This window comes from Nyctibius grandis, chromosome 9 (genome assembly GCF_013368605.1).
Source record: "Nyctibius grandis isolate bNycGra1 chromosome 9, bNycGra1.pri, whole genome shotgun sequence".
NCBI classification, from domain to species: domain Eukaryota; kingdom Metazoa; phylum Chordata; class Aves; order Nyctibiiformes; family Nyctibiidae; genus Nyctibius; species Nyctibius grandis.
The window spans coordinates 7,632,084-7,659,921 of NC_090666.1; the positions used below are offsets into that span (position 1 = coordinate 7,632,084).

A 27,838-nucleotide genomic window follows, 5' to 3' on the forward strand; every position below is an offset into this window, starting at 1 on the left:
CATCAAAAGACCAGAAATTAATGAAAACAGGATGTGCTAATCTCTGTAGTAATGCTGTAATCGACAGAGCGGCTCAGAGAATAGAGAAGGACAGATGTTCAGAAACACCCACCTTTGTAATTGGATTTTCAATGTCACAACATGATAGACATCTTGTAGCATGTCGGCTACTGTCGCATCTGGTGCATCAGTCACATAACTGAGAGGGAGGGGATTCCACCTCCCAAGCTTGATTATTCCTGAAAAGAAAACAAAAAATCCATACTTTATATTTCATCGGCCACTTGCTAAAACCTTTGGTAGGCTTGTTTGTTCTCAAGATTCAAGATCTGCCTTGAAGTTTATTGCAGTCTTGCTCCAAAAGATGTGTACTGACTCCTGAAGCAAACAATGGGGAAGAGTAGGAATAGATTTTAAATTCTTAGCAGACAGTTGCTGACATGTTCCTGGCTCTTAAATTACTTCAAGGAAGCACAGGAGGCTTCCTCCCTTCACATCTTTCATCATCCCACTTAAGCCTAGTTCTCTGAGTTAGAACAAGCTTTAAATACTCTATAGTCCTGATTTTGCAGTCTACAAAACCCTTCAGTAAATAAATGCATTGGTTTTGGCTCAAACAGGAAAATTCCTGTGTGTGGGCTTTCAGCACACAGTTACAATCTAAGCATGGTACGATTCCCAGTATGGATGCATGGCACTGGAAATCCACAAAGTAGGAAGAGTTCACTCCCAGCTACAAGTTGCACTATGCAGACAGTTGCTTTTCTTTGCAAAAAAAACAACTGCAAGCTGCCGACCGCAGATCCAAAATAGCATTTTTGGGGCGGGGAGAATGCTGTAAGCCCTATTTCTACTTCTGTTCATTCTTTAATAGGGATCATCACCTCTTCTGGATGAGCTTGTCACAAAGACTGTAAACTTGGATGGCAAACCATTTGGTGCAGAGGTATTATTTCTGTTTAGACAATTGCAGAGGGCCCACCCACACCAAAAACAATGACTAATACCCAGGAATGACTTCCAGGAAGACGCCAAAGAAAGCCACAATGCCATTTTACACGAGAGCAAGGCAGTTCAGCCTCGTTAGCCACTACTGCAACGACTGCATTTATTCCCTCCTCCACCGTGTTCCCATTGCCCCACCGTTCTGCTCACGTAACTTTTCTCAGCGCAGCCCTACAAGACACCGATCGCCTTTTCTCCCATTTAAGAGACAATGACAGAACATGATGCTTATAAGTCCACAAAATAACTGCTATGGAATATTTTCTTCCCCATTCCTACACAGGTTGAAGAGAAAATAATTTTAGTACAACTCCGTTTCTGTAGCACTTAAATGTTTGCATCTACCATTGACGTATTGCTTTGCAAGGTATTCTATCATCACATACTGAAAAAAGCTCGAAGCGACCTATTTCATCCTCAGTGGCACAAAATTTCACTGTAACACGCTGGTACAGACAGGCTAATATTTCAAGGGCAGATTAGAAAGCTTTTGGCAAGGGGAGATCTTGTCCAAACGAAACAAAAAGTTAGTAAGTGTTGCTTGATATCCAATGCTTGAAAATGGGACATAAACAGAACAAAAACATTTAAATGATGCACTGTTTCAGTATTAAGATTTAACAATCTGGTGCTGAATATGCTGCAGTATAAATAGTGCCTGGACTCAGATCCAGTAGAGTAACACACAGCACTCATTCACAGCACCGTATGTCTCCAGTGCTGGCTCCTTGAGTCATATTCCACTTGCCAAGAAAAGCTGTTTTTCTTAAGGGGATAGTTTACTTAATGTTATCTCTGGTGACAACAAGAAATGCATATAGTACAGCATATATTAGTCACGAAATGAGCATCAAGGGTCCACTGAGTGAAATACATGCTGGGAAAACACAGTTTAGCTGCTGACTTCCTTCACCCCCTTCTGCTATATAATAACTTAAAGCAAAATCACCTAAAAATCCAGAAATCTATAGCAGCTTCACAGAACACTTGGCTTCCTATGTTTAACCACGCCAAGTTTTCATGTAATTGAAAAAATAAGCATCACATGTGCCCCATAAGTCACATCTAAATTGGTAATATTTTACAAGAGGCTTTATTTTTCATTCAATTAAGGAAAGCACTCAGAGAGCACACCATCTGCAACTGCTTGGGCCTGGCAATGCCGGCGAGAGACAAAGAGACAGTTGGGGGTCACTGAAGTTACCAAAGGTGCCCCCAAACTAAAAAAGTTTAAAAGAGAAAAACCACAGTGCAGCCACAGTGCACCATGAGAAATACTATGCAAATTGCTTTACAGGCAACGTCTGCTACTACTGGAAGTTAGGTAGATTTTTTTTTAAATCCTTCTCTACAACTGGAGAGGAAATTGTTTTGGCTGGATTTAGACAAACACAGGTGTTACCATAATGCTCGGTGCCTCTGCACGTTAACACCTGCTGTGAGTCCTTTACTCTGTGTTACAGCACTGCTGATGTGCACTATTTTTTCAGCTGGTGTGATATGACGTGTGAAATTTTTTTTCCAGAGCACATTAAGCTGGTCCAAACGATAGCCAGAAGCCATGGTTTCCATCCAGCTCCTCAGCAGACTTCACAGGTGGTTTATTTCATGGCACCAACACCATACTTAAGACAACTCTTGGGCTGCATTTGGGAAGATGATGCCAGCTTGTTAAGCAAACGTATTCTCTGCATGTTAGAAGACATCTCTGAATGACTCCTCAGTAAAATCTGAGTGCATCAAAATTTTCCCCCTAAAAAGGTCCCTTCCCATGCAGGACTGGGTGTTTCTAGTGTAACAGCAATGCCAAGATGAGAATAGCCTGGTAACAAGGAGTCACTTCCACATACACATTTTTTATTGTTCCTCTCATTGACTCCAAATGGTACAGCTCGGGCCTTTAAAGAAATCGCTTTAACTGGCCTGACTGAGCTTTTATCCTACCACAACTAAGACTTGGGAGTGGGGACAGGAATGAGCAAAGGTCACTGTGTTATTAACGAATATCCTACTGCTCCAGGAATATCACTCCTCTGTCAGCTCCAGACCTTCTCAAAACTATGTGTGGATAACGCACAGCAGATCAGACTGCTCAGGAAATCCAAAAGCACATCTTTCATGAGTTCACAAAACTCTTCTGTTAGTGAGTCTGGTTCTCTTTCCTGTATCAATGATCCTTTGGGACTCTTTTCCTGTAAGAGTTTTTTGAACGGAAAGTTCAACTGATTTCAAAGCTTGCACACACTCAAGAAATGGCCATACACTAGAACAGCTCTTGAGAATTCATCTAGAAAGCGTTGAACGTGGCCCAGGCCAGTCAGTCAATTAAAGACAATAAAGAGACCAAACAGTTTTCTCAGAAGATTTCTTTTTCAAAACATATTTTAGAAGAGATTTTTTTTGTCCATGCTGGCTGTTGGTTCTTGAATGCTTGTCCTTCTACAGACAGGTCTTTCACTAAGTTTAAGCTTCAGCTTCATCAAAATGCAGATAGGGAAAAAAGAGTAACCTAGTTTTAAATTTGCGTAGCTCCCTTTACCCACAAGAATGCCAGAAGACACTAGCGGCAAACTTCTGTGAGCTCGAGCGTCAGGTTCATACATAATAACCACTGCGATTCACTGCTGTTGTTTCACTTAGGCCAATGATGTGCCACCCTGCCAGAGTGCTTCCAATTTAGTTTCATTTAAAATGCAGCTCCTTTGGAGAAGAAAGTGATAACTACGCAAGTATGAGCAGAACAATACACTGAACAGAAGGCTTGACTACCTACATCATGGCTGACCTCTATATCTAGCAGAACCTGTCACAGGATCTTCATTACCTTTATTGTACAGTATCACCTGAAAGAGTGATGCATCCAAAGCAGTGGGATTATTCCTGGGACTTCACCCTAGTGAGATGTGAACCGAATGGATGCAAGGTTGGGGCTAAAACAGACTTCTAAAATAACTGTGTTAATCAGGAGCATAACAACAGTAAAAGGCAAAAATCTGCTTTCCTAGAAAAATACAGCTAAGCTGGCAAACCCTTTTATTATTATGCAGCTTATGCTGTCCCAGAAAATTATTTACCTACACCGGCTAGAAGCCTCATTTGTCTTTGCAAACAGAAAGACAGCCATACAGTACGCTCCTTCTAAGCATGCCACATCTGGGGTTTAGAATACATACATATCACAGTCTAGCTGTGACACTTCTTGGTCATAAACAGAATGAGGTCCGGGTCCTGCATCTCCCAGTCACCTGCACAGTTAACTTTTTATCTGGGCAGTCCCACAGGAATTCCTGGGGCATCTCACAGACACTTCAATACATCAGTATACTACAGTAAAATCAAACTCTTAAAATGGAGCATTTTCCAAATTCCTTTTTGCAGCTAAACAGAACAAACAGACCAGAACACGCCTCACGCTGTCACCAGCTCCCTTCACAAACTATCCCCTGCTCCCACCACGGTTAGACTCCTGATTTCACCTTTCACAAATTACGAGCATACCTGAGTGACATCTTAAATGGATACCTGTAGGTAGGTCACACAGGATTAATACATTTTCTTTAAAATGCTAATCTGCAAGGGTTAAAATTAAGTCACGGGATCAAATGAAGGACATTCTGGAAGTTCCTATTAGCACTACCACTCCCATCTCAACAATTTTCTGGAGACAGCTACAAAATGAATCATGAGTAATAATTGCCCAAATATGTACAGAGAGGGAAAAAGAAGGAATTTTGTGTTCTTTGGCTAAAGAGGAAAAGAAGGACAGCAGAGAATACTGAGTCCTCATCAAACATTGTCAAGAAAAGCACTTGTCAACACTAAGCAGACAAACCATTTGAATCCCTGATGCACACCATCAAAAACACTCATTTTATAGAGCATAAGCAAATGTAACCTGCTGAGACTCATACAGGGTGAGGTATTAAAGCAGACAGTTGCTCTTCTTGTGGACCGACGGACACAGTCAGGCTGGAAACAGGAGAAGTGCAAGGCTTGTTTCTTCCACCACAGCTCCATGTTCAGTAACACCGGGTCAGCACTGTTGCAGGCTGTGGCAGTACACGTTACACACAGCTCAGGCAAGAACGTGTGCCTCTACACCGCAAACACCACGGTGTTCAAGTGAGCTTCAGACAGGCTGAGGGAATAGGCAGTGCCCAACCCAGCATAAGATCTCCTGGGCTTTATTTACCCCTTCAAAATGTTTTGAGCAGATTTGCTTCTGCAGAGTTATAGCGGACCAGAGCCGTGCCTCACGTGGCTGCGGCCGTCCCAGAGCGTGCGCTTCCCTGCGTCACAGGATCACAGGCCGAGGGTGTCCCACTGCAAACACAAGGCTGGGTGAAGAACGCAACTGTTTGCTGCCGTGCTGCGAGTTCAAACAGTTTTGTTTAAACATCTTACTTTTTAACAGCAGCTCTTATCAACACAACAGAAACTCAGGAAAAACTGCAGATCAGCATTAGCACCAAAACACTTGATTCCTTTTACAACTCCAAATGAAAGACCTCAATGAAACACTCAATAGAAGACCCACTTGTGGGACCATCACGCCATTTATCTATCGGCCACTACCGTCAGGGCCCCCCTACAAGATGGGTAGCCTCTCCTGACATTGATTGCATCTGTTTATCCTCTCCAGAGGCATCTTGTCCCTATGTAATTTTCCTTTGTTCAGATGTGCTTTGTTACAGAAATTAAAAACTGCCTATCCTATGTAATAAATACACAGATTTATTTATCCATAAATCAGTTTGCAGGAAATCACCACCCTGCGGTATGTAATAACTCAGCCTGTGTTTCTAACCTGTACCCTGGCTGTAGTATATCATCAAACTGTAACAACATAAAGGCACAATTTGTAGTTATTATTGTTAATCCAGCAAAGGGAATGACTTTTCAAGCAGAAAGGAGAAAAAAAAGCAATGGGAGCAATTAAAAAAAAAACCCTGATTATATTAATTTTGTATTATACTATTGAGCTGCCTTTCCTAGCTCTTATGGGAATTTAAAAAAATATTATACTACTTTTGCCCATTATTATAAGGGTGCCCATGTTATTCTACTGAATTTCAATCAGTGACATATTGGGGTAATAGATGGGAAAAATAATCAGCATAATCCTCCCCTGCACTTCCAAAGCGCCTTTCATCAGAGGATCCCAAAGCACTTTAAAAACATTAATTAATTAAGCCTCGTAACATCCCTGTGAGGTAGACTGTATTATGCCAATTGACATATCGGTGATTTAGCGATTGAAAGCACACAATGAACATAATCCTATGTTTATGCCAATACAAAAGAATCCCCCTCCTTCCTCATTTCAGTCCATAATAAATAATTCAGTGAGAGAACAGGAATAAACTATGCGATTACACTGTGATGTACACATCCACACACCAACAGGAACACCCACGCTCCCCGAATGAGGAACGCCCCACCCCAGCTCCTAAGACTTGCGCAACTTCAGCGCCCTGCACCGAAGGGCGACCTTCACCCCGGGGGAAGGCACGGCTCCGGCAGCACAGGGCCCCTCGTGCTGCTGTCGCTGGAGGTCTTTGCTATTGCTGGTTTTAAAATGCTGTCGTAACCTATGTGTACCACCGGTGGGTTACAGAACGGAACTCTGTGGTGCAACAACGCACCTATGAGCTGGTCAATTTAAACACTCGTATCTAGCCCTTTGGATCTGTATCAATGCACAGACTTTTATACAGACTATGTATTTACACGATTATATATTAGATTTATATGATTATACATTAAAATGTTTATAGAAACATGGACGTGAGCAACCGTCAATAGAAAGATTGTTAGTGTTACAAGGCTTAATTGCTGAGCTTCAGAGTCCTTTCACAAATGAAAATTGCTTTGATATATGAAGCTTGGTTTGAGTTTTTAATTTTTTGAATGCTAGTGTTGCCCGTTCCTCTCCCCCAGCATGACTGCACTCAAGTATTTGACTTAAATAACATACACCAAACAGTCTAATGCCTTGTAATTCTATGTATCGGGTTTACATTTTACTGTAAAAAGATTGTGCCTCATGTAATAGATGCTGCTCCACATTTGGGAAACGTTATGTGAGGACCCTGACTTTTATTAGATTAATTTAATATAGGCACTAAGTTACTAGACTAAATTAATAAAGATCTTCTTAAAAAGGGGGGGGAAGAGAGAGAGAGCAGAATGAACCCACAAATTAAATAAAATTTTCTGAAGCTTGTTATTTTGGAAGTCTTTATTTCATTTTCCAACCTCCTATTCTGTTTGAAAAAATAGCCAATAATTGGTAAGGAAACAGAAGAAAAAAAAAGGTTGATGTTATTTACTTCGGGGGATTATTTTTAAAACTGTTATATGATAGAACATGAATACCACAAATAAATAGAAGGGTGAGGAAGCACAGGAGGTACAAAATATTACAAAAAAAAGTGGTTTTTACATTTTTCTGTATTACTTTTAAAACTATTACCTCCACTGAGGAAAACCACATTTAACCTGCATAACATCTCGCTCTTGGCATTTCTGGCATAAGTCTGCCCTTACCTTGGACAGCAAGAAGTAATACATGAATAAAGAGAGAGAAGTCCTCCTCTTCTCTCTTTTGCCTGAGAGAGAGAACCACTTCTCTAAGCATCGCTTCCATGGCATGAAAACGAAGTCTTTTCAGTCATGAAAACTCATGACAGAAAGGTCATCCAGAATACTGAGCAGCTCTTAGCAGTTGCCCTTCCTAATCCTGTCAGCCTGGAGCCCAGCTTCACCCTCCACCAGGGTGTCCTCTCCTGAGCAGAACCATCACACCGGGGCTACTTTTCTCAGCAGTATTGTTCGGTAGCCCCAATGCCCACAGGGTTGCAGCACCTGCTCCTTCATTAACACCATCCCCACGTAAAGCCTGGAGCATGGCACTCTCCCCATTTTTGCATGAAATTACTGTCTTTTTGGCAACCTCTACTCTTATGGTAAGATCCTTCTCAGATCAATCCTGGGAACGCTTGAGCTTGCTCAGCTGCACAGGAGCAAAGGCCGTGCCTCCTCCCAGAGAGCAGTGGCTGCTGAAGACCTTTGAAATCCAGACCAGGAGTGCCACAACTCAGCCTATTCCCTCATCAAAGAGCTTCCTTAGCTGCTCCCATGCCTGGAGGTTTGCTTTGCCAGCTTAAAACCACCGCTGTTCCTTTTGCTTTGGACAGCAGCTGTCTCTCTTCGAGTCTCAGGCTCCCTGGCAAAATACTGGCTGCTTCTCTGCCATCCCCCAACCTGTCACCAGGACCACAGCTCCTGTCTACAATTTAGTGCCCCCCAGAGAGCCCACATAGGCAGATACTGCCCATGGGGACCTGTAACATGCTTCCACCTCAGCCTTACAGGGTGAAAACTGGGGGTCCAGTGTATTTGCCTCAGTTGCTAAGAAACATAAATGCAAGTGTACTCAACAGGTCGTGCCTTTCTCCACTGCACTGGTTTCTTTAACAGCCACAAACGATGCCTGGATCATCTCGCCCCAAATTCTGGACTCAGTGACTAGCAGAACATTGCCACCTCATGACCTACAAGTGGCTGCGTATGAGTAAAACGACCAAAACTTTACAGAAATATTTGCTTTCCAACCTCCTTTGTCAGCTTCCTGCCAGCCCAACACCACCAACACAACCTGCCTCGCGATGCCTCCAGCAAGGAGAACAAGGAAGCTGAGCGGGCAGCCTTTGGTCCTCGCCCTACAGAAGCCTTTCCTGAATTTTATATTGTGATGCTTTCGAATGGAGAAGAGAGGGAGAGGCAGAAGATGTTTTCCTTCTTTGGGGAAAAACTGGTATCTGCTTTAAAAAAAGATACCAGCACCCCAAATTCCTTCAATTCACCCAGCTTCAACGCTTGCCTATAAGCTTCACACGGAAAGACAGCCCACTGAGCAGGAAAAAAGCACAATAACATGGCATTGCAACTGAATACATAAAACGCATTTTAAAGGTTATAAAAGAGCATTGCTAATAGGACATTGTAGAGGCTAATAGGCTTAGAATTAAGCCTACGGACATTGTTTGCCCTTGTATGAATCTGAATATCCTGCCTACTCACAGTAATACAGCTACAGAGAGCACAGAAAGTCTGGCTCAGACTGCAGACATACAGTAGCCAACTATCTTTGTGTTGAGTCAACTACAAGTAGATTTGAAAATTCATGGGTCTCAAGTCCAAAGAAAAATAAGGACACACAGCATGCTGTGCTGCACAAACAAACCCCTAAACTGAATGCAGATTCATGTTTTGGCCTATGTAGTGTAACAGCTTAATCTCTTTAGTGTAAGATTTGTGTCTTCTGGGGTTTGCCTTACGCTGTATAAAGACTCGCAGAACGTTTTTTCACTAAATTACTACTTTTGGCTTTCCTTCTGTCTTTTCTTTCCTCCCACCAGACATTCAGTTCTTGACTTCCATGGAAAAAAAACATGAGCAACTGAAGAACTAGTAGAACAGCATCTAACTAGCAGGACAGAAAAGCATGTATTGCTGAGGCAAGGGAGGGACTGAGGACTTTGTTGAAAACCCCAAACAACAACTGCTTCCACTAATTCAACATGAATGCAATATGTGAAGATACAGTTGCTGTTACCTCTGCAATTTGACTCAGGAGTCCTTTGCTCTCTGTAGCTGCATTATTGTAAGAGCATATCCAGACCAAACAATGTCCATAGGCTTGATCCTAGTATCTAATATATGAGGGCTGGGTGTCAAGAGAAAACATGCAACCTCTTTTCACTTGTGCCCTGTGACAGGACAAGGGGCAATGGATGCAAGCTAGAGCACACGAAGTTCAACCTCAACATGAGGAAGAACTTCTTTACTGTAAGGGTTACAGAGCACTGGAACAAGCTCCCCAGAGAGGTTGTGGAGTCTCCTTCTCTGGAGACTTTCAAGACCCATCTGGATGTGTTCCTGTGTAACCTGCCCTAGATTGGTCCTGCTCTGGCAGAGGGGTTGGACTCGATGATCTCCAGAGGTCCCTTCCAACCCCTAACATTCTATGATCTATGATCTTTAACGACATTCCGTTAAGAACTAGATCCACCATGAAGTAGTTAACAAAGGAGGTAAGACTTGTGTTTTAGCATTTTTATATTAACAATTATAAGGAAGGAAAATTATCCATATGTAAATGTGCATGCACACATATATTTAAGAACATGCAACAGACCAAAGACTGAGGGTTTGTTGATCTTCAGGCTCAGGTCTCCCTCACAGCTCACAAATGGGTAATAGGCAAAGAATCAAACCTTACCCTTCCCTTACAAATTGATCTACTACAGAGAGAGAATAGTATCTTTTCAGTATTTCTTTTCAAAATACATTTTAATAATCCTAGTCCCTAATTTGGGCAGCACTGTAAATTCAGATACATTCAATTAAATCCAATACAAATTTTTCCTTCACTGACACTCATTTCAGTCAATAACCTGATTCTCAGGTTCCTCATCTCCCTCTTTTCTTCCAAGGAAGAGCAAAACAATTCTGCATTTCTGACAAGTCTAAATAAAGCTTTGCTGGTTACTGAACTGTGCTACATTTCCTATCAACAGAAAACAAAGCAGAAAAAAAAAAGATTGTAGTTCACCACTAGAGGAGATGACTCAGAGCAAGCAGGAACTGTTACCAGACTCAGAAAAAACAGTTTTTCCTTGTACCGTTGATGAGCCCACATTATGCTGAGATGAACCCAGATTTGTTTTCTTAGCCCACATCTTCCTAGAACTGAACCTATTTCCTTACAAAGCCACCAGATCCTTTTTGGATCCTGTTAGCATTTTCATCTTCACATTAGTCAGTTTGCAAACGAAAGACTGAAAGGTAGAAAGACAGAAAAAACTATTTTTCTTACTTTGAATGATAATTTTCTGTGCACATCGCAAAGACTGGAAAGTTATTCACCTTTTGGATCTGGAGATTTGCAGCAAACACACATCGTGCTTTGAAGCATTTCCAGAAGTTTAGTCCTTCTTTATGTAGCAGCTAAGGTTCTCGTGTAATCACAGGATAGAGAAGCTGTGGAGCTGCTATGAAGAAAATTGATTCTATCCCAGCCAAAGCCAGTACAGGAGTTTAACGGACACCATCAGGCACTGCAAGACTCAATAAAGTCTCAAGCACTGGTAGCACTGCAAACACCCTCGTAAGATGGTACGGCGCTCTAGTAGCTCCTGAGGTCCATCCTTCAGTAAGTAGCTCACAGTGCTTCACAACCCACCACGCTGGAAGGCAACACACCAGCGCTCTCAGGCCTCTTTTTCTTTGTGGCACTGCAGACACCTTAAGAGACAGGTTATCACAACAGCCCCAATGATGGCTCTTCTGGTGAAAGAAACTGTTGTTTAATACCAACACTCCTGTACTAAACCAATTTCTGTACCAGACTCCATTCCTCCAGAGCTCAATGGTCTCACCACTTCTTTCTCCTTCATAAACTTTGTCTCATGTTCAAATGCAAAGAGCTAAAAAATCCCCCACGTTGATATTTCAAGAAAAAAGGGAGGAAATACTGTCATCTCCCAAAGCCCCAGGTGTCTTGGGCCCACATATGCACGGCTCCTACATGAATGTAAGCAGAAAGGGAATCCAGAGGCCCAATCATAGTTCTGGGGAATATCGTTAAATAAAGAGACACTGTGATGATGCCTTACTCAGAACATGGTACCAAAACTGGAAAATCTCTGGAAGCTACCAAAGATGAATTTCACCATAAGGTACAACCTATACTACTTCCAGCGTTCTCCTCTGTACCACAAATACACAGTAATTGACTGGGGATTTCAACTAATAACATCATAGTAAAGGAGATAATAAGATATAAATAGCAGTACTTCCCAAAGTCTTATGTAGGAAGACGAAGACACTGCATGCACACGCATTCCCGAAAGAACAAGCAGAACGACCCTCCGATAACCCAGATGTATCCTCCTCTCCTTACTCGCACATGGAACCAGAGTAAACCTCAGCACTGAGGGAGCGCTACCAGCACAGCAAGCACAACACAAAGAGGCGGCTTTGGGAGGTTTATCATTCTCACAATCTGATTGATTTCAAAGGTCACCCTGGAGGAAAAGCCTCAGTCTGGCTTCTGCCGACACAGTCATTTCCCACAGCCAATAACTTTTCCCTGCTCTTGGCACTCACTCAGGTGGTGGGACGTGGGTTGCACTGTGGGTATCTGCATCTTAACAGAAGTCTATTTTACTCCCCCAAAGTCTGTTGTTCATTTGGAGACATGGAGTATTATTGGTTGTTTTGTACTGCAGGTCTTAAGACAGGTATAAACTGCAAAGAAATAAAGAATTTCTGAGTAAGTAGGAACTTTATCACTAAAGAATTATCCCAAAAGTCTGAGATGCCTAAAATACTAAAATAATTCAAACTTCAAAACCATTTGAAATTTCTTCTTTTCCTAATCAGTTAAAAGAAAAAAAAAAAAAGAAGGAAAAAAAATAGAGTATATGGAGTAAAGAGGTGATGCAGCACACCCACCACATGGGATGCTCCAGCACTTCTTCAGGTCTGCAGCTCTGAGTAGAGGCAGTTCAGCTTTTCTGCCTGCCCTTTTGATCAGCAGCACTCTAGGTGAGGATCAAACACCCATCATAATGCATGTCCACCTCGGAAAATCCACTGCCTCAGAAATACCCTTCTTTCTCCATTTCACATTTGAGTTTATGGTGGATGAAAATCCAATCAGAGGAGCCTATCAACATTAAAACAGCTCTCATGTTCCCCAGGTGATGGCTCTGGTTTACAGTTTACCACAGAGTAACTCATTTGAAGAGTTCATGCAATAAGGGTCCCAAGTCAGTGTGACCAGGCACCACTGTGGTGCAGATGTAAAAGGTCAAAGCCACACCATCAAAATTGTAATCCAGGAAAAAAATCTTAAACATTAAATAAAATTGATAAATTATGGAAGAATCTATAAGATTTTATGAGAAATTGCTTCCTTTAGATACACTGTTCTAGACTAAACATGTTGTTCTCATGAAATTTGAGAAGTTGTTCAATCAAGTCATGCTGAAAATGAAGTTCTACCCAATCTTCACAACCAGGAGTAATTTTACTGCTGGTGGCCCAAAATAGTGGCCTCTCTGTTACCCCCTTTACCTACTCTGAGGTGAAATGCTTTTCATTGCATGCCCACAGAAGGGAACTGAAAATCTGGAGGCCCCTCTTCTGGAAATGTCTGAAGAACACTGTTAATTTATAGAAACTAAGATAACAGTTTGTAATGGAAATACTCTGTCTTTAGGCTGTGCTAACATAAGCTCTTTACAAAGAGCAATGAAATGGAGGTACCAATTTCAAGACATTAAGGACTTAAGCCAGCTTTTATCCAGGTATGTAGTGTACGACAGGCTTCATGTTCCATCAGCTGTGTCATGTGCCTGCATGTGCCCTGTTTAAATAAGAGGAATGTCATATCTGAAGCATCTTTTGAGTGATTTTTATATTGAAGGAAAAAATTACCAAATTTAATGAAATGTCACAACTAAAAGTTTAGAGTGATCTTCTCATAACTGCAAAATCATGCTATTATCATCACTGATGCGTTTTCTGCCAGTAGGGGAAAAGGAATTTGCAGCGCCGTATCTCATGAGAGACAGGTAGACTTGACAGGCTGATGGGCAAGAATGATGCACACTCTCCCTCAGCCTCAGGGAGACAGCAGAACCCTCCACCAACTGCCCCAGCCAGAAAATGGTCTCAACCTTGTTGCCAGCCCTTTAGGTCTCTTTCTGTACAAAGAAAATAGTTTTAATTTTTACCAATAAATGAATAGGTTTTCTTTCCTGCTAAAATAGAGCTCAGACTTCTCACAGTCCATAAGATGCTTTCAGTCCTGGCTGAGAAGCCCTCACAGCAAGCGGCTCTGCTGGTCAGTGCCTGCTCATCCACCCACCCGGGGCCACATCACTGTCGCCCTCCTCCTCCCGCCCACACCACGCTGGCTGACAGCCAGCCTCCTCCCAGCTCTACAGGAATAAATCTCCACACCACAAACCTCTAATATCCCCTCCTCCTACCCCCAAGGCAACGACTTGCACTCTATTTAGCTTGAGTCATGACTTTTCTTCCCATCTTCTTACCATGCATGTTACCAAAATTTATAAACAAGGGGAAGAGGAGATCACTAGAGACTGCCATGGGTCCACTCTACTGGGATGAGCAACGGATGCCTGCTCCACGAGAGCCGTGCCCAAGGGTACCCACCACGAGGCATGCTCACTCAGCTTGTACAGCGCAGGGCAGACCAGAAAACACAAAGGCACAAGCTCCCAGGGCAGGCCGAAGCTACCCTTGTAGACGAGAAAGGAACATGGCAGGCAGTCACGGCGATCTCTGCCAGCCACATTCACACCTCAGCGTTAGCTTTCTTCACCGTGCGCGTGTGGGCTACACATCTAACTGGCCAGCTGCACAGACCCATCTCTCCCCACAGTCAAGGAGAAAAAAAAAAAGACTTCTTTTTTTCCACTAAAATAACCTACTTTACTGCCAGAGCAAATCTTTTTTCATATACTCTCTTCTGTATCAGTTTTCCTGTATACATTATTAAATATTCAATGGAATAACTATTTCTAAATAACTTGTATAATACCTTTTAAGTGGCTGCAGATATTACATGCAGAGCCACATAATGGGAGAGAACAGAGCAGTCCGTTTAAATCATGCTCCCCTTACTGATTTTCACAGCAAAAGTAGTAAAGGATTTGTAGGGAGCTGATACAATAAAATGCAAAGTGAATTTAAATTAAACGGAAAAAATACAACACCTGCTTTAAGGGACTAACACTTTTCCCCTTTCCTGCATATAAAGCTATATCCATCTATTAATTCTGGACACTATACAGTTGATATATATGTATGTATGTAAATTTAGACACAGGTATGCAGCATGTTGGTATAACTAAGAAATTAAAAACGTAAAAAAAAATTTGAGAAAAAAAAAATCAGTTCTTTCTCGTAGTATTGCCAGAAAATTCTTTGTATTTCATCTTGGGGTTTGAACATTAGTAGTTGTTCTCTGATGATATTTAGATGAGAATCCTTCAACTATACAAAGTTGGTGAAGCCATTATTTCTATTGCAGAAAATAATCTTCAATCCTTTTGTTCATCAAATCACCATGAAAAGACAATATTTTTTCCTGAATATTCCCTGTGTAATCAGTAGATTGTGGAATTAACAGATATTTTGCTTCAGTGGATAAAAATCAGGGGAGCAAAAGGGGAGGAAATCAGTTCATGAAACCACAATTTGCATAACTGGTTTTGCTTAAACGAAAAACAAATCACCTGATCATTTCCTGGCAGATGAAGCATTACATTAAAACAGAATTTAAGAATTTTATTCTTTAACTATTTAGCCCTATCCTTACTCCCTATTACTCTATTCCCTTTTTATTTAAAAACTTGCTTTTAAAGCAGATAAATTTTGAAAGAGAAATTCTGTCTCAAACTAGAAAAAGTAGAAACAGGAAAATATCAAAACCATATCACCTCAAAACAACATGTTTTTAAATCCCGTGCCCATGCCTCCTCTGCTCTTTTACTTTCTCTCCCAGCAAAACTATTCCATGAATTTGATGATAAGGCTACTAATATATGTGTTTAATCCCCCAGCCCCAGCCCTCCACGGACAGCTTTTACGTGGGTTTGTTCATTGTCAGAGCAGCGGCGCAGCCCGGGCGGGTGAGTTTCCCAGGTGAGAGCTGAGCCCTCATGAATCCAAGTTCATCACTCGCCACATTGCTAATGAGACAAGTGCAGCCCAACATGAGGTTAATTGTCAGAAGCAATAATCTAAATTAAACTGGCCAACATTCAAGTAAAAGGTACCATTTAAAATATCTTTTTCAAATGAAAGCAGTCTCAGGAGTTTATTTGCCTACTCAATATAGGATTCCAAGTTTTAAAAAAAAGTTCTTCTTCCCCTCTAAGGAACCAAAGTAATTATTTTTAATACAGTGACATATGTTAGACAAAAGTATTAAGGAGGGGGCTTCATTCCACTCCAAGTCTCCACGGAATTTTCCCTTATGTGATCACACATCTGAGCTCAGATTTTAACCCAACCGATGAAGATTTTTTTGAAATAATGGGTATTAGCTGATGAGAAATCCTTTCACAAATAATCCCAAAACATGGAAGATCTGGTGTGATGTTCCCAGCACTGAGAAGTATAATTAAAACAATATGGGGAATTAAAAAAAAAAAAAAGCAAGAGTTCACAAAAACATTTGAGAAATGGCTCAAGTCAACTCAAAGCTACTTGGTTTTGGCTGGGACTCCGGGCTCACGACAGCTTCAGCCTGCCAAAACAAATACAACCACTCGTTTCTTCCCGATGCCTTCACCCAGGGAGGGACCTGCTCCTTTGCTTTCCCCTGCTACGATAATGACATGCCTGCTAGGATTTGATTGGGGCTCATATCCCTGCCTGCCTTTGAAACAATTATTATTTTGTTAATTGTGAGAAGAAAAGGACTTAAGTGGCACCTCGGACTGACATGATAACCAATAGCTTCCAGCTAATTGTTATGTGCTGTAATTAAAATAATGCATATCATTTAGGCGAAAAGTTTAAAAATACCTTGGGGGAAAGTAGCTCGGGATATAATTCCACACAGGGAATCTGTATAATTTTGGTTGTAACCACAGAGGAAAAATGTAGAATTTAAGATAGAAATTATTCACTTACCATGCAGAGTTAGTATAAAAAAAAGCATATTCATCTAATAAGAATGAATGTTGTGGGTGTAGTTACAATGTTTTATGCATATGTTTACCCATAAGGAATGACTGCAACATGTATGGAAAAGAAGTTTTCGGTTAACCTTTTTTATATTTTTAAAATTATTTGATTCTCTGTCACTTTCAAGAAGATGAGAAGATGATAAGTGGACACAAAGCTCCCTTTAAAGCACTCAGTCATCTATACGTAATCTCTGCACTAGTGACAATCAGAATACCCAGGTTTTCAAAACTCCTTAATTTTAGCCTTGAACATGAGATCATTTTAACTCAGGCAATGCAGTGAAAAACCTCTCAACTGAATAATGATAAACGTAACAAGAAAGAATAATGCTGCACAAAATACTAGGAAAGACAGTGGATTCGAGTAATAATATTAAATGAGAAAAAACTTGGCTCAGCTTTTAATGCTATTCCACAAGAAGTGCCTTTCTTTTTCTAACACAGAGTTGAACTCTTGAATCACTACAAATGCCTTAGTCTAAGAGGTAGCTGGCAAACACGATGGCATGAAAAGCATCTTGAATTAGACTTGGCCAGTTCCAGATGAGGATGTTGACTTGAGCTAGTTATAAACATTTTTACATTTCTCTCTTTTTTTTTTTTTTTAATTCCCATTTGGGAAGCTGCTGGTCCCTCTCCCAAACATATCAAATTCAATCCGCAATGCAGAAGCTTTGTTACATTCCATTCCATTTCTTGGATGCATTGGACAGTCTACTGCCTACTTAGGAACCCAAGGGGAACATACAAAACGACACTCAATGCACTAAAATGAACTCTGAAGTTCCACAGAAGCACATATTTACCTTCATTCTCCAGCACAACCAACTGCAGCAAGCTGTACTAGAAGCACACCCAAAGATGACTTATTGAAGACAAATACGCAGTGGCAAAACTGAGAAGACTCAAGAGTTCCTGAACTTTGATGTAGGTATTAATCCTAGGCTACTGCCATGTTCTTGCTGTCCAATTCTTAATGTGCACACAAAAGCAAACAACAGATGGTCAATTCATAAGACTGGCAATGTTGGCATAATCAATGCAGAGTCACTGACCTGTGTCCACGTTCAGCCAACGAGAGGCTGATTGATCAACTAAAATCAACTGAGCAAAGACCAAAGATGCTTGGAGGACACCTAAAGAAAGGACTTCACTCACTGGGTCAACTGAGTAAGGCTCTTCACGGACCAATGTAACGTATTTACAGAAACCATTTTTCATTTCTCTTCGTATGTAGGGGTTTGATCTCTTTCTCCTTTTAAATCTGAATTTCTCTTACAGATATGGGAAGTGGGCACTTTAGTCTTCATTTCTCCCCAGATATTATCAAAGGGCCATAATATAGTCCCACTTAAAAATGTAAGGAAATACTCTAATGAATAACTATTATAGATGTAAAGATATAGAATTGCCTGTTTTCAGCATTAAAAGCAAAAAATATTTCCAAGCAGCTCTTCTAATTGGCCTAAAAATATACTAGGCAGCATCCAGTTTATCAGTTCTGTTTCTGAAGTGTTCTCTTCATCCTTTCATTGGAGATTTGAGGAAGGGCACAACTACAGTAAGGTCAGAGGCTTTAAGGAGTCAGGACATAGGGAAAAAAAATAAGGCAAGCAACATAAAACAGCCTTGGGTTTTTTCTTTTTCTTGCAAATGAAAAAATGTACCATAAAAATCTCCTACCTGTCTGACACTTTGCACCTCCAGCAGTCAAGGAGCAAAAGGCACATCAGACAGCTGTAGGACTCCTATCTGGAGGAAGCCTAATGTTCCCCGTCCCCATCCAAAGACACCAATCCCAACAGGGCAAGTTATCAAGCAGCTACTTGGGCCAGACTGGTGAGGTTATAGTTATTTACTTCCAGGTTATAGTTATTTACTTCCGACAAATTGAGCCCAAACTGCAAATTCTTATTCAGTCTTCCTACAGCTTTAACAACTCAAGCAAGCAGGATGACGACCACCTTTGCAGGGCTAAGCTGCCGTTTACCACTAGTTAGAATTAAACAAAAGCAGAAACACAGATTTGGAAAACGTAAAGCACTTTTCAAAAAATTACACTCTGCTCCAAGACCTAACACAGTAATAGACTCTCCCAGGAATAGCTATTTCCCTGGCAAGATAGTGCAATAATGCAATTACTGCCATTTAATTAATTTATATTCTCAAAATCTGTCTCCTTATAATTTCTAAGTATTTTGCTTTAACATTAAGACAGGATTTTCTGCCCCAGTTTGCCATAGCAACCCCTGCAACAAATGGCAGTTGTCTATAAAAAGGGGGGACTCTCTGAGCATGCATGCATGGTTTGGTACGGTTTGTTTTAAAGCAGGTCAGAGCACAATGGACCTTTTCTACCGTGTGGGACTGAACACCAAGAAATGTCACTTCATGGGCTGCCACGCTCCTCTGCAAAATGAAATGACAATGCTGCTAAGTCTGGATGTAATTACAGATATGAAAGGATGGCTGTGAAAGTTTGCTTGTATCTTCCTCTCCTTCCTATACTATAGATGTATTTGCCATACAGCTGTTAACATCCTGAACAAGTAACGTGCAGCAGACTTAACGTTTCCTTTCATTTTGTTTTAAGTGTTAGTATACAGTGGTGGCTGTTGAAGCACGCTTACCGCTAAAGAAGGAGACCTTTGTCTGTTTCTATAGCAGGCAGAGCTCTCCCCTGCCTGCCCGTGCAGCCCTGGGCAAAAGCTATACCAGGAAGCCTTGACCTCCGGCCCAACAAGGACACTTAATAGGGCTAAGGGTAATCCTGACTCCTCCTTGCTCATTCAGTTTCTCGAGCTGTTTGGAGCAATCATTACCAACTCAGCTACATTTTGCGGTCATATTATAAAATGAATCATTGTTCAACAGTCCAAGATTGCTAAACTCATTTTATGTGTGGTTTAGAGTTGAGTCACTGGTTGCTCAGACCCCTCAGAGTTGTACTCCCTCCAGTCTAGTCGCAGTGGGGAAAGCGCTCGTCTTTGGCACTAGTCCAAACGTAGGATGGTGTAACAGAGCAGAATTTGGCCTCTAGTACTTGTTCTCACAAGCTCCCCATGAGCCAGCCAAGATTTTTTCAGCCACTTCCATCTGAAGAGCTTTTACCTCAGAGAGTCTCTAGCTTTTGTGCAGTCTTACCACGATGACTTCTGGGAACTGAAATATCTATCACTCCTTTTGAGGTACTCCGATTACACCCTCCCAAGCATAACTTCTCACTACATGTTCCTATAGGCACAATTTCTGTTTTAAGAGAGCCTGTGGAATAGTTGACGTTGGGATTTGGTAGGAGTGAATGAATACTCCATTATTCACCCTGGTGGTACAGCAGTGGTTGCTCTGAAGTTTTACAATGCAGCATATTGCTGTAAAGACATCATATGACATCATAAATCTCCCACGATTTCTAAAGCTTCTGATGAATGTTCCTACATAACCACCTTGTTAATAAATGAAAAAAAAGTTAATCAAAGAAAAATCTTGTGCGTTTGCACACTATTTAAAAGTCTACAGACAAGTACTAACCACCTTATACTTTAAAAACAAAATTCTTTAACTTAAGTTCCAAAAAAAAGAGGGCACCATCTTGATTTATGGATGCAGTTAGACAGGGAACCCTGCTTTTACATGAAAACCTCACAAAGAAAGCTCCTCTGCAAAATATATGAATCTTTATTTCAAGTAATACTTCTAACAAGTTCTCTGAAAACAAAAAGTTACTGTATTTCTCTTATTACATCCAAGTGTTTATGATATTTCAACCACAAATAGTCCAAATTAACAAATATTTTCCCCTTCTTTTAAAACCTTCCTACATACATATACGTATTGGTCAAGCTAAAGACCAACTTCTCAGTCCTTGCCAAAAAGGTGGATATTTGCTATTCCCACCTTCAGTCAAACACACACACACAATTAAAGCAACACCATAGCCTACTGTAAGGCTCCTAACCTCAGACTTCAAGAGTCTCCCTGCTCTCTGCAGCTTTCTCCTTTCTCCAGTCTTAAAAAAAAAGTAACTTGAAGGTAGGTCAAATCTTACATATATTAAAACAAATATGCCTCCCCACTTTCAGTCTCAGAGCTCCCACACTGCTGTTCTCTGAGGACACAGGTCATCTTTCTCCATGACTCTGCAAAGGTAGGAAGATTCCTACAGGCAATTTCTATTTTCTTGTCCCAGTCTAAGTCACTGTGTCTCAGGTATTCACATAAGCAAGCAAAAATCTAAACCCAAGCTTCTCCGATGTATTATAAAAAATAATCAACTCTGAAGATCGTTAAACAAAACATATCCTGCAAATGGATGGCTTTCATATAAGGAAAAATGTTCTGCAGTAAAATGGCTTTGGCCTATCCCTTCTGTAGCCAAATAACTCACTCCAGAATAGCTGTATTGAGTTTGTTTTTCCGTACTAGGACACAGCTGAAAAATTACGTGGATGGCACACCCCAAACAAGCTCTTTGCAAACAGTCAACATGGTTACTGATCCTATAGATAAACGTATCTGAAGCTGTGTTACCTATGCTCCCAACAGATTACTTACTTCTTCATATAAAACAAGTTTAAATGTAGGTTGAGATATGTCTGGAAATAAAAATCGTGTTTCAACCTCTGCCCTCAACTGCATCAGTAGAAATTGAAAACTCCACTGACTTCAGAAGGATTTGACTTTATTTACACTGCTGTAACTTAAAATATGGCTTAATGTTCTTTTAAAGAATCCCTTGTTGAAGCTACAACGTCACCAATTATGAACACTAACAGCATTGTGTGTGCTGATTTCGGACTCTACATCGCACAACCAGATGCCCGTTTAACTTTTGCATTTCACTTCGGTTTCACACCAAGACAAACTTTTCTAGTTCCATTTTTGGCCTTAATACAGTAGTACCAGAACACTGCATTTAAGTTTCCACCTTTGCAAGAAATATTTGACTCTGAGATATGCATATTACACTTAAGTGTTAAGAGGTCAGGACATTATCTCTACTACTACCAGCTTTTTCTCTTCTGTTCTTAACTCTTCCTCCTAAGGAAGCAAAGCCCCAAACAAAATCGTCAGCCTAGACTCCTCCTGGCTCAAAAAGCCATGTTCATGGTGCATAGTTCCCGCTTTGGCATCTCTTGTCCTTTCCCACCTCTGTCTTCCTAGAAGATCTAATGGAAAGCACTGCTTTTTCATAACCTTCACTGAACTCCGTCAGCTCCCTTAAGCCACTTTCAGCCCCAGCTTCTGCTGATCCCTGTGCTGTTCTGCCACAACATCAGTAAGATGTTAAACAGTACATGTAGTTTCAGGGAAATATCTAATCTGCTATTTTTGCAAGTTCAAATTGCTGTGCTGCCAATAGTAGGAATGGGATACGAAGATATTACTCAGTACTGAAATCCTCTTTTTTCTGTGAAGAATTAGAAAACATATGAACTGTCCTATAATATTCAGTGGTTTGCTGAGCATGACTATGGTCCAGCCACATGCCATACTGTATATATAGCCTTACAAGTTTATAACATACTGAGGTTTCTGCTTAATTTAAATCTGCTACTGAATTCTAATATCTAGTTCTCTCGTTTCCCCATCTCCACACATCCCCCACCAGTACTCAGGGCCAAAGGCTCAGGAATAACAAAGGGCCACAGGAGGCCCCAGGCGTGTTTGAAACCAACACAGACCCATGTAGGATCACACTGTCACATGCCTGAACACCCGCAAAGTAATTTGCTTCAAAGAGCAATACTGTATCCCAAAGTTACCAACCAGCTTCTTTTTGTTCCCAGAAAATTAAAATGCTTGGATTCTTTTCTACTCCATGTTCTCATGCCAAAGACGGGATTGCGCTCACAAGCTCCTGATGGAATCCTCTAAGATTTTATTTTTTAATCTCTACAAATTCGATTTTTAAAGAGAAGCTGAAGCTCCCCTCATCAAGAGCCCCAGAAGTATGGGAAAGGAAATGTCAAGAATTAACAATGCTAGGTATTATACTCCCACACAGGGATAATTTTGTTTCCGAAGAGCATGCAGAAGTCTGTCCCACCCATCAGATGAGCTACTATACTCCTATTAGCGTTCTGGCACCTCCTTCTGTACAAACACAGCCCTTTTTCTATAAGCATGTTATATAAAAGACTTCATCCAGCAAGCATGGAAATATGGGATTTTTTTGGTTCCAGATTTAAACTCGTCACTCCTTGTATCAGACAGCATCTTCTTCCCCCTAAATACTACATCATACAACTAGCTGGATGTAAAAAGACATTCAGTGGGTGTATGAGATGTGGGGAAACCAGGACCAGGCTTCCTCTACAAAGAAGTTGCTACAACGCAATACCTGACTCAATGGGCCAACGATCCACACCAAAATTAGAACATACTCCATCTTTCTTCCTGTGAAGCTACACACTGCACCCCGCAACTGCTCTAGGAAAATAACTGCAGGTTTTGTAAAAGACAAACACTATGTCGATATAAGAAGTTATTTTGTCATAAGACAACTACATTTTGTATTTCAAAATACGTGGGCTAGGGGCTGCCTATCTCCTACAGGATATGCATGCTGCAGCTACGTTGCTGCAAATGCAAATCTAGCTACACACCTTGCCATACAGCACATAGGATGGGTTTAATAGTCCTAAATACAGTTCAGTTAACAGCAGCTTGCATCCATACCCAGTTCGTGGATACATGGACAGATAAAATCTAGACAAAATGCTAAGCACTCAAAGGAAAACAAAGTACACACTGTCTATTAATCGCATGGGAGTTAGCATGGCCATCATGTAATCCTTGGTGAAAACATGATTATTTTTTTTTTTAAATTTATTGCGATCTGTTAAGTCATTCCATTTAAACAGCATTGCACAATTTCCAGACAACTGAATCTGTGAAAAAAGCCTTATGGCTTTGTGTCAGGTCTTTCCACACTATTATGGTGCAAAGGCTATATAAATTTATCTCCTTCTAATTCTGGATTTTTTAAAATATCAAGACACTGCATTTTTTTTTCCATCTGCAGCTAAGATTTCTCCATCTCCCTTACATTTACATGCAAAACCAGAGTTTATGCACAAGAGACGCAGATAAAAAAAGAGAAGGATTCAGGAGAAGCCTTGAAGACGACTGATGGCAATTTTGTTCTGTAACAGCCCCTCCTTCCACAAAATCCACGTTGTGACCATGGGGCACCACGGTGCCACGTCCGTACTACAGCTATACCTGCAACTCCATCCCAACCTCGCTTCACCAAGAAGGGGAAGGAGAAGAGTGGGCCAGGGGAGTTGCTGTACTTCAGTGAGATGGTGCAGGTGCTTACTACACTACCAGAAATCACACTGCTGTCCCTCATAGAGACATGACGTTCCTATTACAGCGTAGAAACATTTGCTCTCTTGGCTGTCTCTCGTCTTTTTTGCTTTCTGCCTCCCCATTCTCCTGTACAGAAACACACTCAGAACTGTAAAGCACAAAAACTCCTTGCAAAATGAAATTTTACTACAGAGCTACAGAAAGGTAAGGGAAAAAAAACCTCATGTTTTTATGGTAATAAAGGTATTGCTTAACCTTGTTACTGAAATAACTTTGGCTTATTAGGCATAAATGGTTTTTTTGAAGTGTAATGCTGCAGTTTTCATCTCATATCACTCAAATCAGACCATGGAAGCTCTCTAGCTAAAAATTATTATATTTCTTTCCTACTTGCCTTTATGAATTGCCATACTACCCTTTTGGTCCCCTTCTAGAAAAATTCGTAAATGCATAGATATGTTGGGATTTAGAGAATTTGGTACCAGTCTTTTAGTTTCTGGGAATAACAAGCAGCTTAACAGAAGCAGCTTTGTATCAGTAAACTTCATAATAAAAGTACTTCTGGATAAATAAATAAAAGAACGTCTCTATTATACAATACCAAACTAATCCTTGTGATAAATTTATTAATTAAATCCTCAAAAGGTCAGTAGAATATTAATTTGTTCCTTTATGAACAATACACTTGCACTAAATAATGTAATAGGGTTTAATCTAACCTGGTTAAATAGACGTTCAGTAACATTTGAACAGCCTTGGCACCAACACTGACACAGTTCAGTACAAAATGGTAAATTTACTATAAACCATTTTAAACTTTCAATGACAGAATAAAATTCCATGGAGAGCAGAGTTACAAAAGACAAATCCTTAATATGGCCAGTTTCTACTAAATTCTGCCGTAAGGGTAATACTCAACTCTTAAAGTAATATGTCACTTTGTACTAGTAAATACCCAGTTGTTTCCGGAGGACAACACCTACTGGTTGTGCTTTAGGAGCAGTAAGGAGGATTTGCTCAAGATTCCTCCAGAAGTCCCCAGGAGGGCAGGAAATCCTGCCTCTACAGCACCACAGCATCCCCTCGGGTTACGTGGCACCAACGGGGCCACGGCAGGTTGGTGCCACGGCAGGACCTACATTTCCCTTTACATCAGGGAAATGCCCACCTCCAGTACACTGTCCTCTACATCAATCATGCTTCCCCACTAGAAACCTGACTTGTAATCCTTCGCCTGTGTGCTCTAGTCTAGACTGTGGCACCTCTTACCTAGCTGGAAACTGCCATTTGACATACAGCAAGTCACCTTTTTCTGAGATAAAGCACACTTTTGAAATCAACAGGTCTTTCCTCGGCGAACAAAAGAAAAGTTCCATGTTTGATCCAAGAGGCAGATCCCGCTGCTTCTATGAATGCATATAAAACATATTTCCTTTGGAACAGATTTATCCCATTCTGCAGAGGGTTTTATTTTATGGGTGGGACTGTTTTTTGTTGATTTGGGTTTCTTCGTTTCATGGCAATTAGTTGTAAAACACCTTAAGATGCATTGCTAGAATGACTGCTCGACAAAGAGCACTTTGTATCTTATTGTAAAATATTCAGACACTCAACCCAAACAAATGGTGTCTGTAATAAAAATACTGCCATATATCTTCATTTGTACTAGAACAAATCAGTTTTATTTGTTCATTCTGTGTTTTAGTGTCAGAGGTCTCTTAGAAAAGATAATTTATAATTCCTTATGCAATTAGATATGAAATTAAGTCATCTTACTCTGCAGAAGAATTCATAATAAAGAGACCAGGTTCAACCAGTTCCACCGAAAATATTTTGATAGCGTCAAAAATGACAGCATAAAAATCTTTAGTGTTTTAACAAATTAACACATGCCTTTTGGGTAAAGTACTGTACATGCTGTTAATCTTTTAATTAGGTTCTCAATTTCACATACACATTTATAGGAGGGGGGATTTTTAGTGATCAGAAAATGCAAATGCATGATGTTGCTATGCTCTTTTAGCAGCGATATCAGAAAACAAAAAAAGAACTAGTACGTGCAGCTCTCTATTTAAAAGCTCCACAATAAAATATTAATAAATCTTTGTGAATATTACCAATGAAATAGCACTCTTCGTTCTTCTAAGCAAACAAACACAGCTTTCAGATTGAGGAAAAAAAAGACTTGTTCTCCACGCTCAAGCCACAGAAAAAGAAACTTGTATGTTTGTAATGCATGTAGTTTTTAGATCCATCATCAACATTTAGAAGTATGTAACTGATGCTATCTGTATAAATGGATACATAAATAGTGACGTTTCAAACATTTTACGGTAGCATTTCACAAAGTGCCAATTTTCTCATGCTGACTGCCGCACAATTCCGCCTAAACATCTCCTTCCAGGATCTTGAAAAGATTTAGTATTATCTGTAGCCCATTATTTGATACATTCTTTTCCTCAAGCATTTGGTCCAGCCTCGGTTTCAACACAAGATAAACACTTTCCCCCCCCCACAGACTATTTCATATATTCTATAGCTGGTGCTGGAAAAAAACCTACTCAGAAAGGCAGACAAATTGCCATCAGTTAACGATCCCTATGCCAAGGGACATTTTTAGCACGGAGTTGTCACTGTGAAAGTGGGAACTATCTACTAGCTATCCCACATAATGATTTTTGTTAGAAAAAGGAAAAAGGCCAAAATGTGGCTAAGCAGCAAATATATTATAAAAACAAAGTATGAAAGCAATTTAGCTAGGAATCCTGACTGGCACACGCATTCTCTTCCTAGCTTGCTTGTTTGAATTTAACTCGTTATTGGTAACTGTGGGAACAGCCAGGTGAAGTCAAAGATGCTACACATACAAAACCAGGGAGTGAAAACAGATTAAAATATACACCCCAGATCCCAGGATTACTATTGCTTTATTGTTTAATTGACAGCTACTTCATCCTAGATGAATTATTCTTCTGTTGGGATAAAGTTGAAAGTAAAATCACCTATAAATACCCAGTGAAAAATACCCCAACCTCATCTCACTCAACCTGATGCAATGCCTTTTTTTAATCACACCTGTATAAACACAAATTTTTTTAAGTTGTCTGGATAAATCAAAGGTATTCACTGGCTGAAAGGAAGACAGAATACAAGCAATTCTCCGTGAGCTCTACACCAGTACAGAGAGGAAGAGACACCCACCCTGAATAACCAAGTAGCTCAGTGGACAGGAGGAGGACGTACACACCCACTTCTCTCAGTCACAGCTTGAATCTGAACCTTTATCGGTACTCTCTGAGTGAGCCTCCAGTAAGCATGACGGTAGGCAAAAGGAGGTCACTAATAGCATTGTCTTTTGCTCATCCTTTTCCATTCTGTAAATGTAGCCATTTAATCTCCTGCAGACCCCCGATGACAAACAATGCAGGAGGGCAGATTGCCCTTGTAAAATTCAACTGGTACGAAAAGATGCAAACATCAAATACAGTTGCTGACTGACAGGTTCATTTATATTCCAATAATGTACAGGAGGATTAAAGCCGGGTCCCTTCTACAATGCTCACACACAGTGGTGAGAAGCTCCGAACTGACCCTTTGCTGGGTCTCTTTCCTAAAGAGACGATCAGACACAGAACAGGGGTCAGGGTGTTTGCCCTCTCTCTTTTGTTTTATTTTAAACCAGGAAACACTTTCTGTTTACAGAATCACAGAATCCA

The 27,838-nt window shown here is 40.6% G+C and overlaps 1 protein-coding gene across 1 annotated transcript in view; it reads right to left on the minus strand.

Annotated features, from left to right (window-relative positions):
• Positions 1–27,838, minus strand: part of SATB2 (SATB homeobox 2) — a 132,720-nt gene that overhangs the window by 71,950 nt on the left and 32,932 nt on the right. Inside the window, exon 4 of the mRNA XM_068407894.1 lies at positions 113–239. Within this exon, the coding sequence (XP_068263995.1) occupies positions 113–239 (127 nt within the window). The remainder of the gene's footprint in view (positions 1–112; positions 240–27,838) is intronic.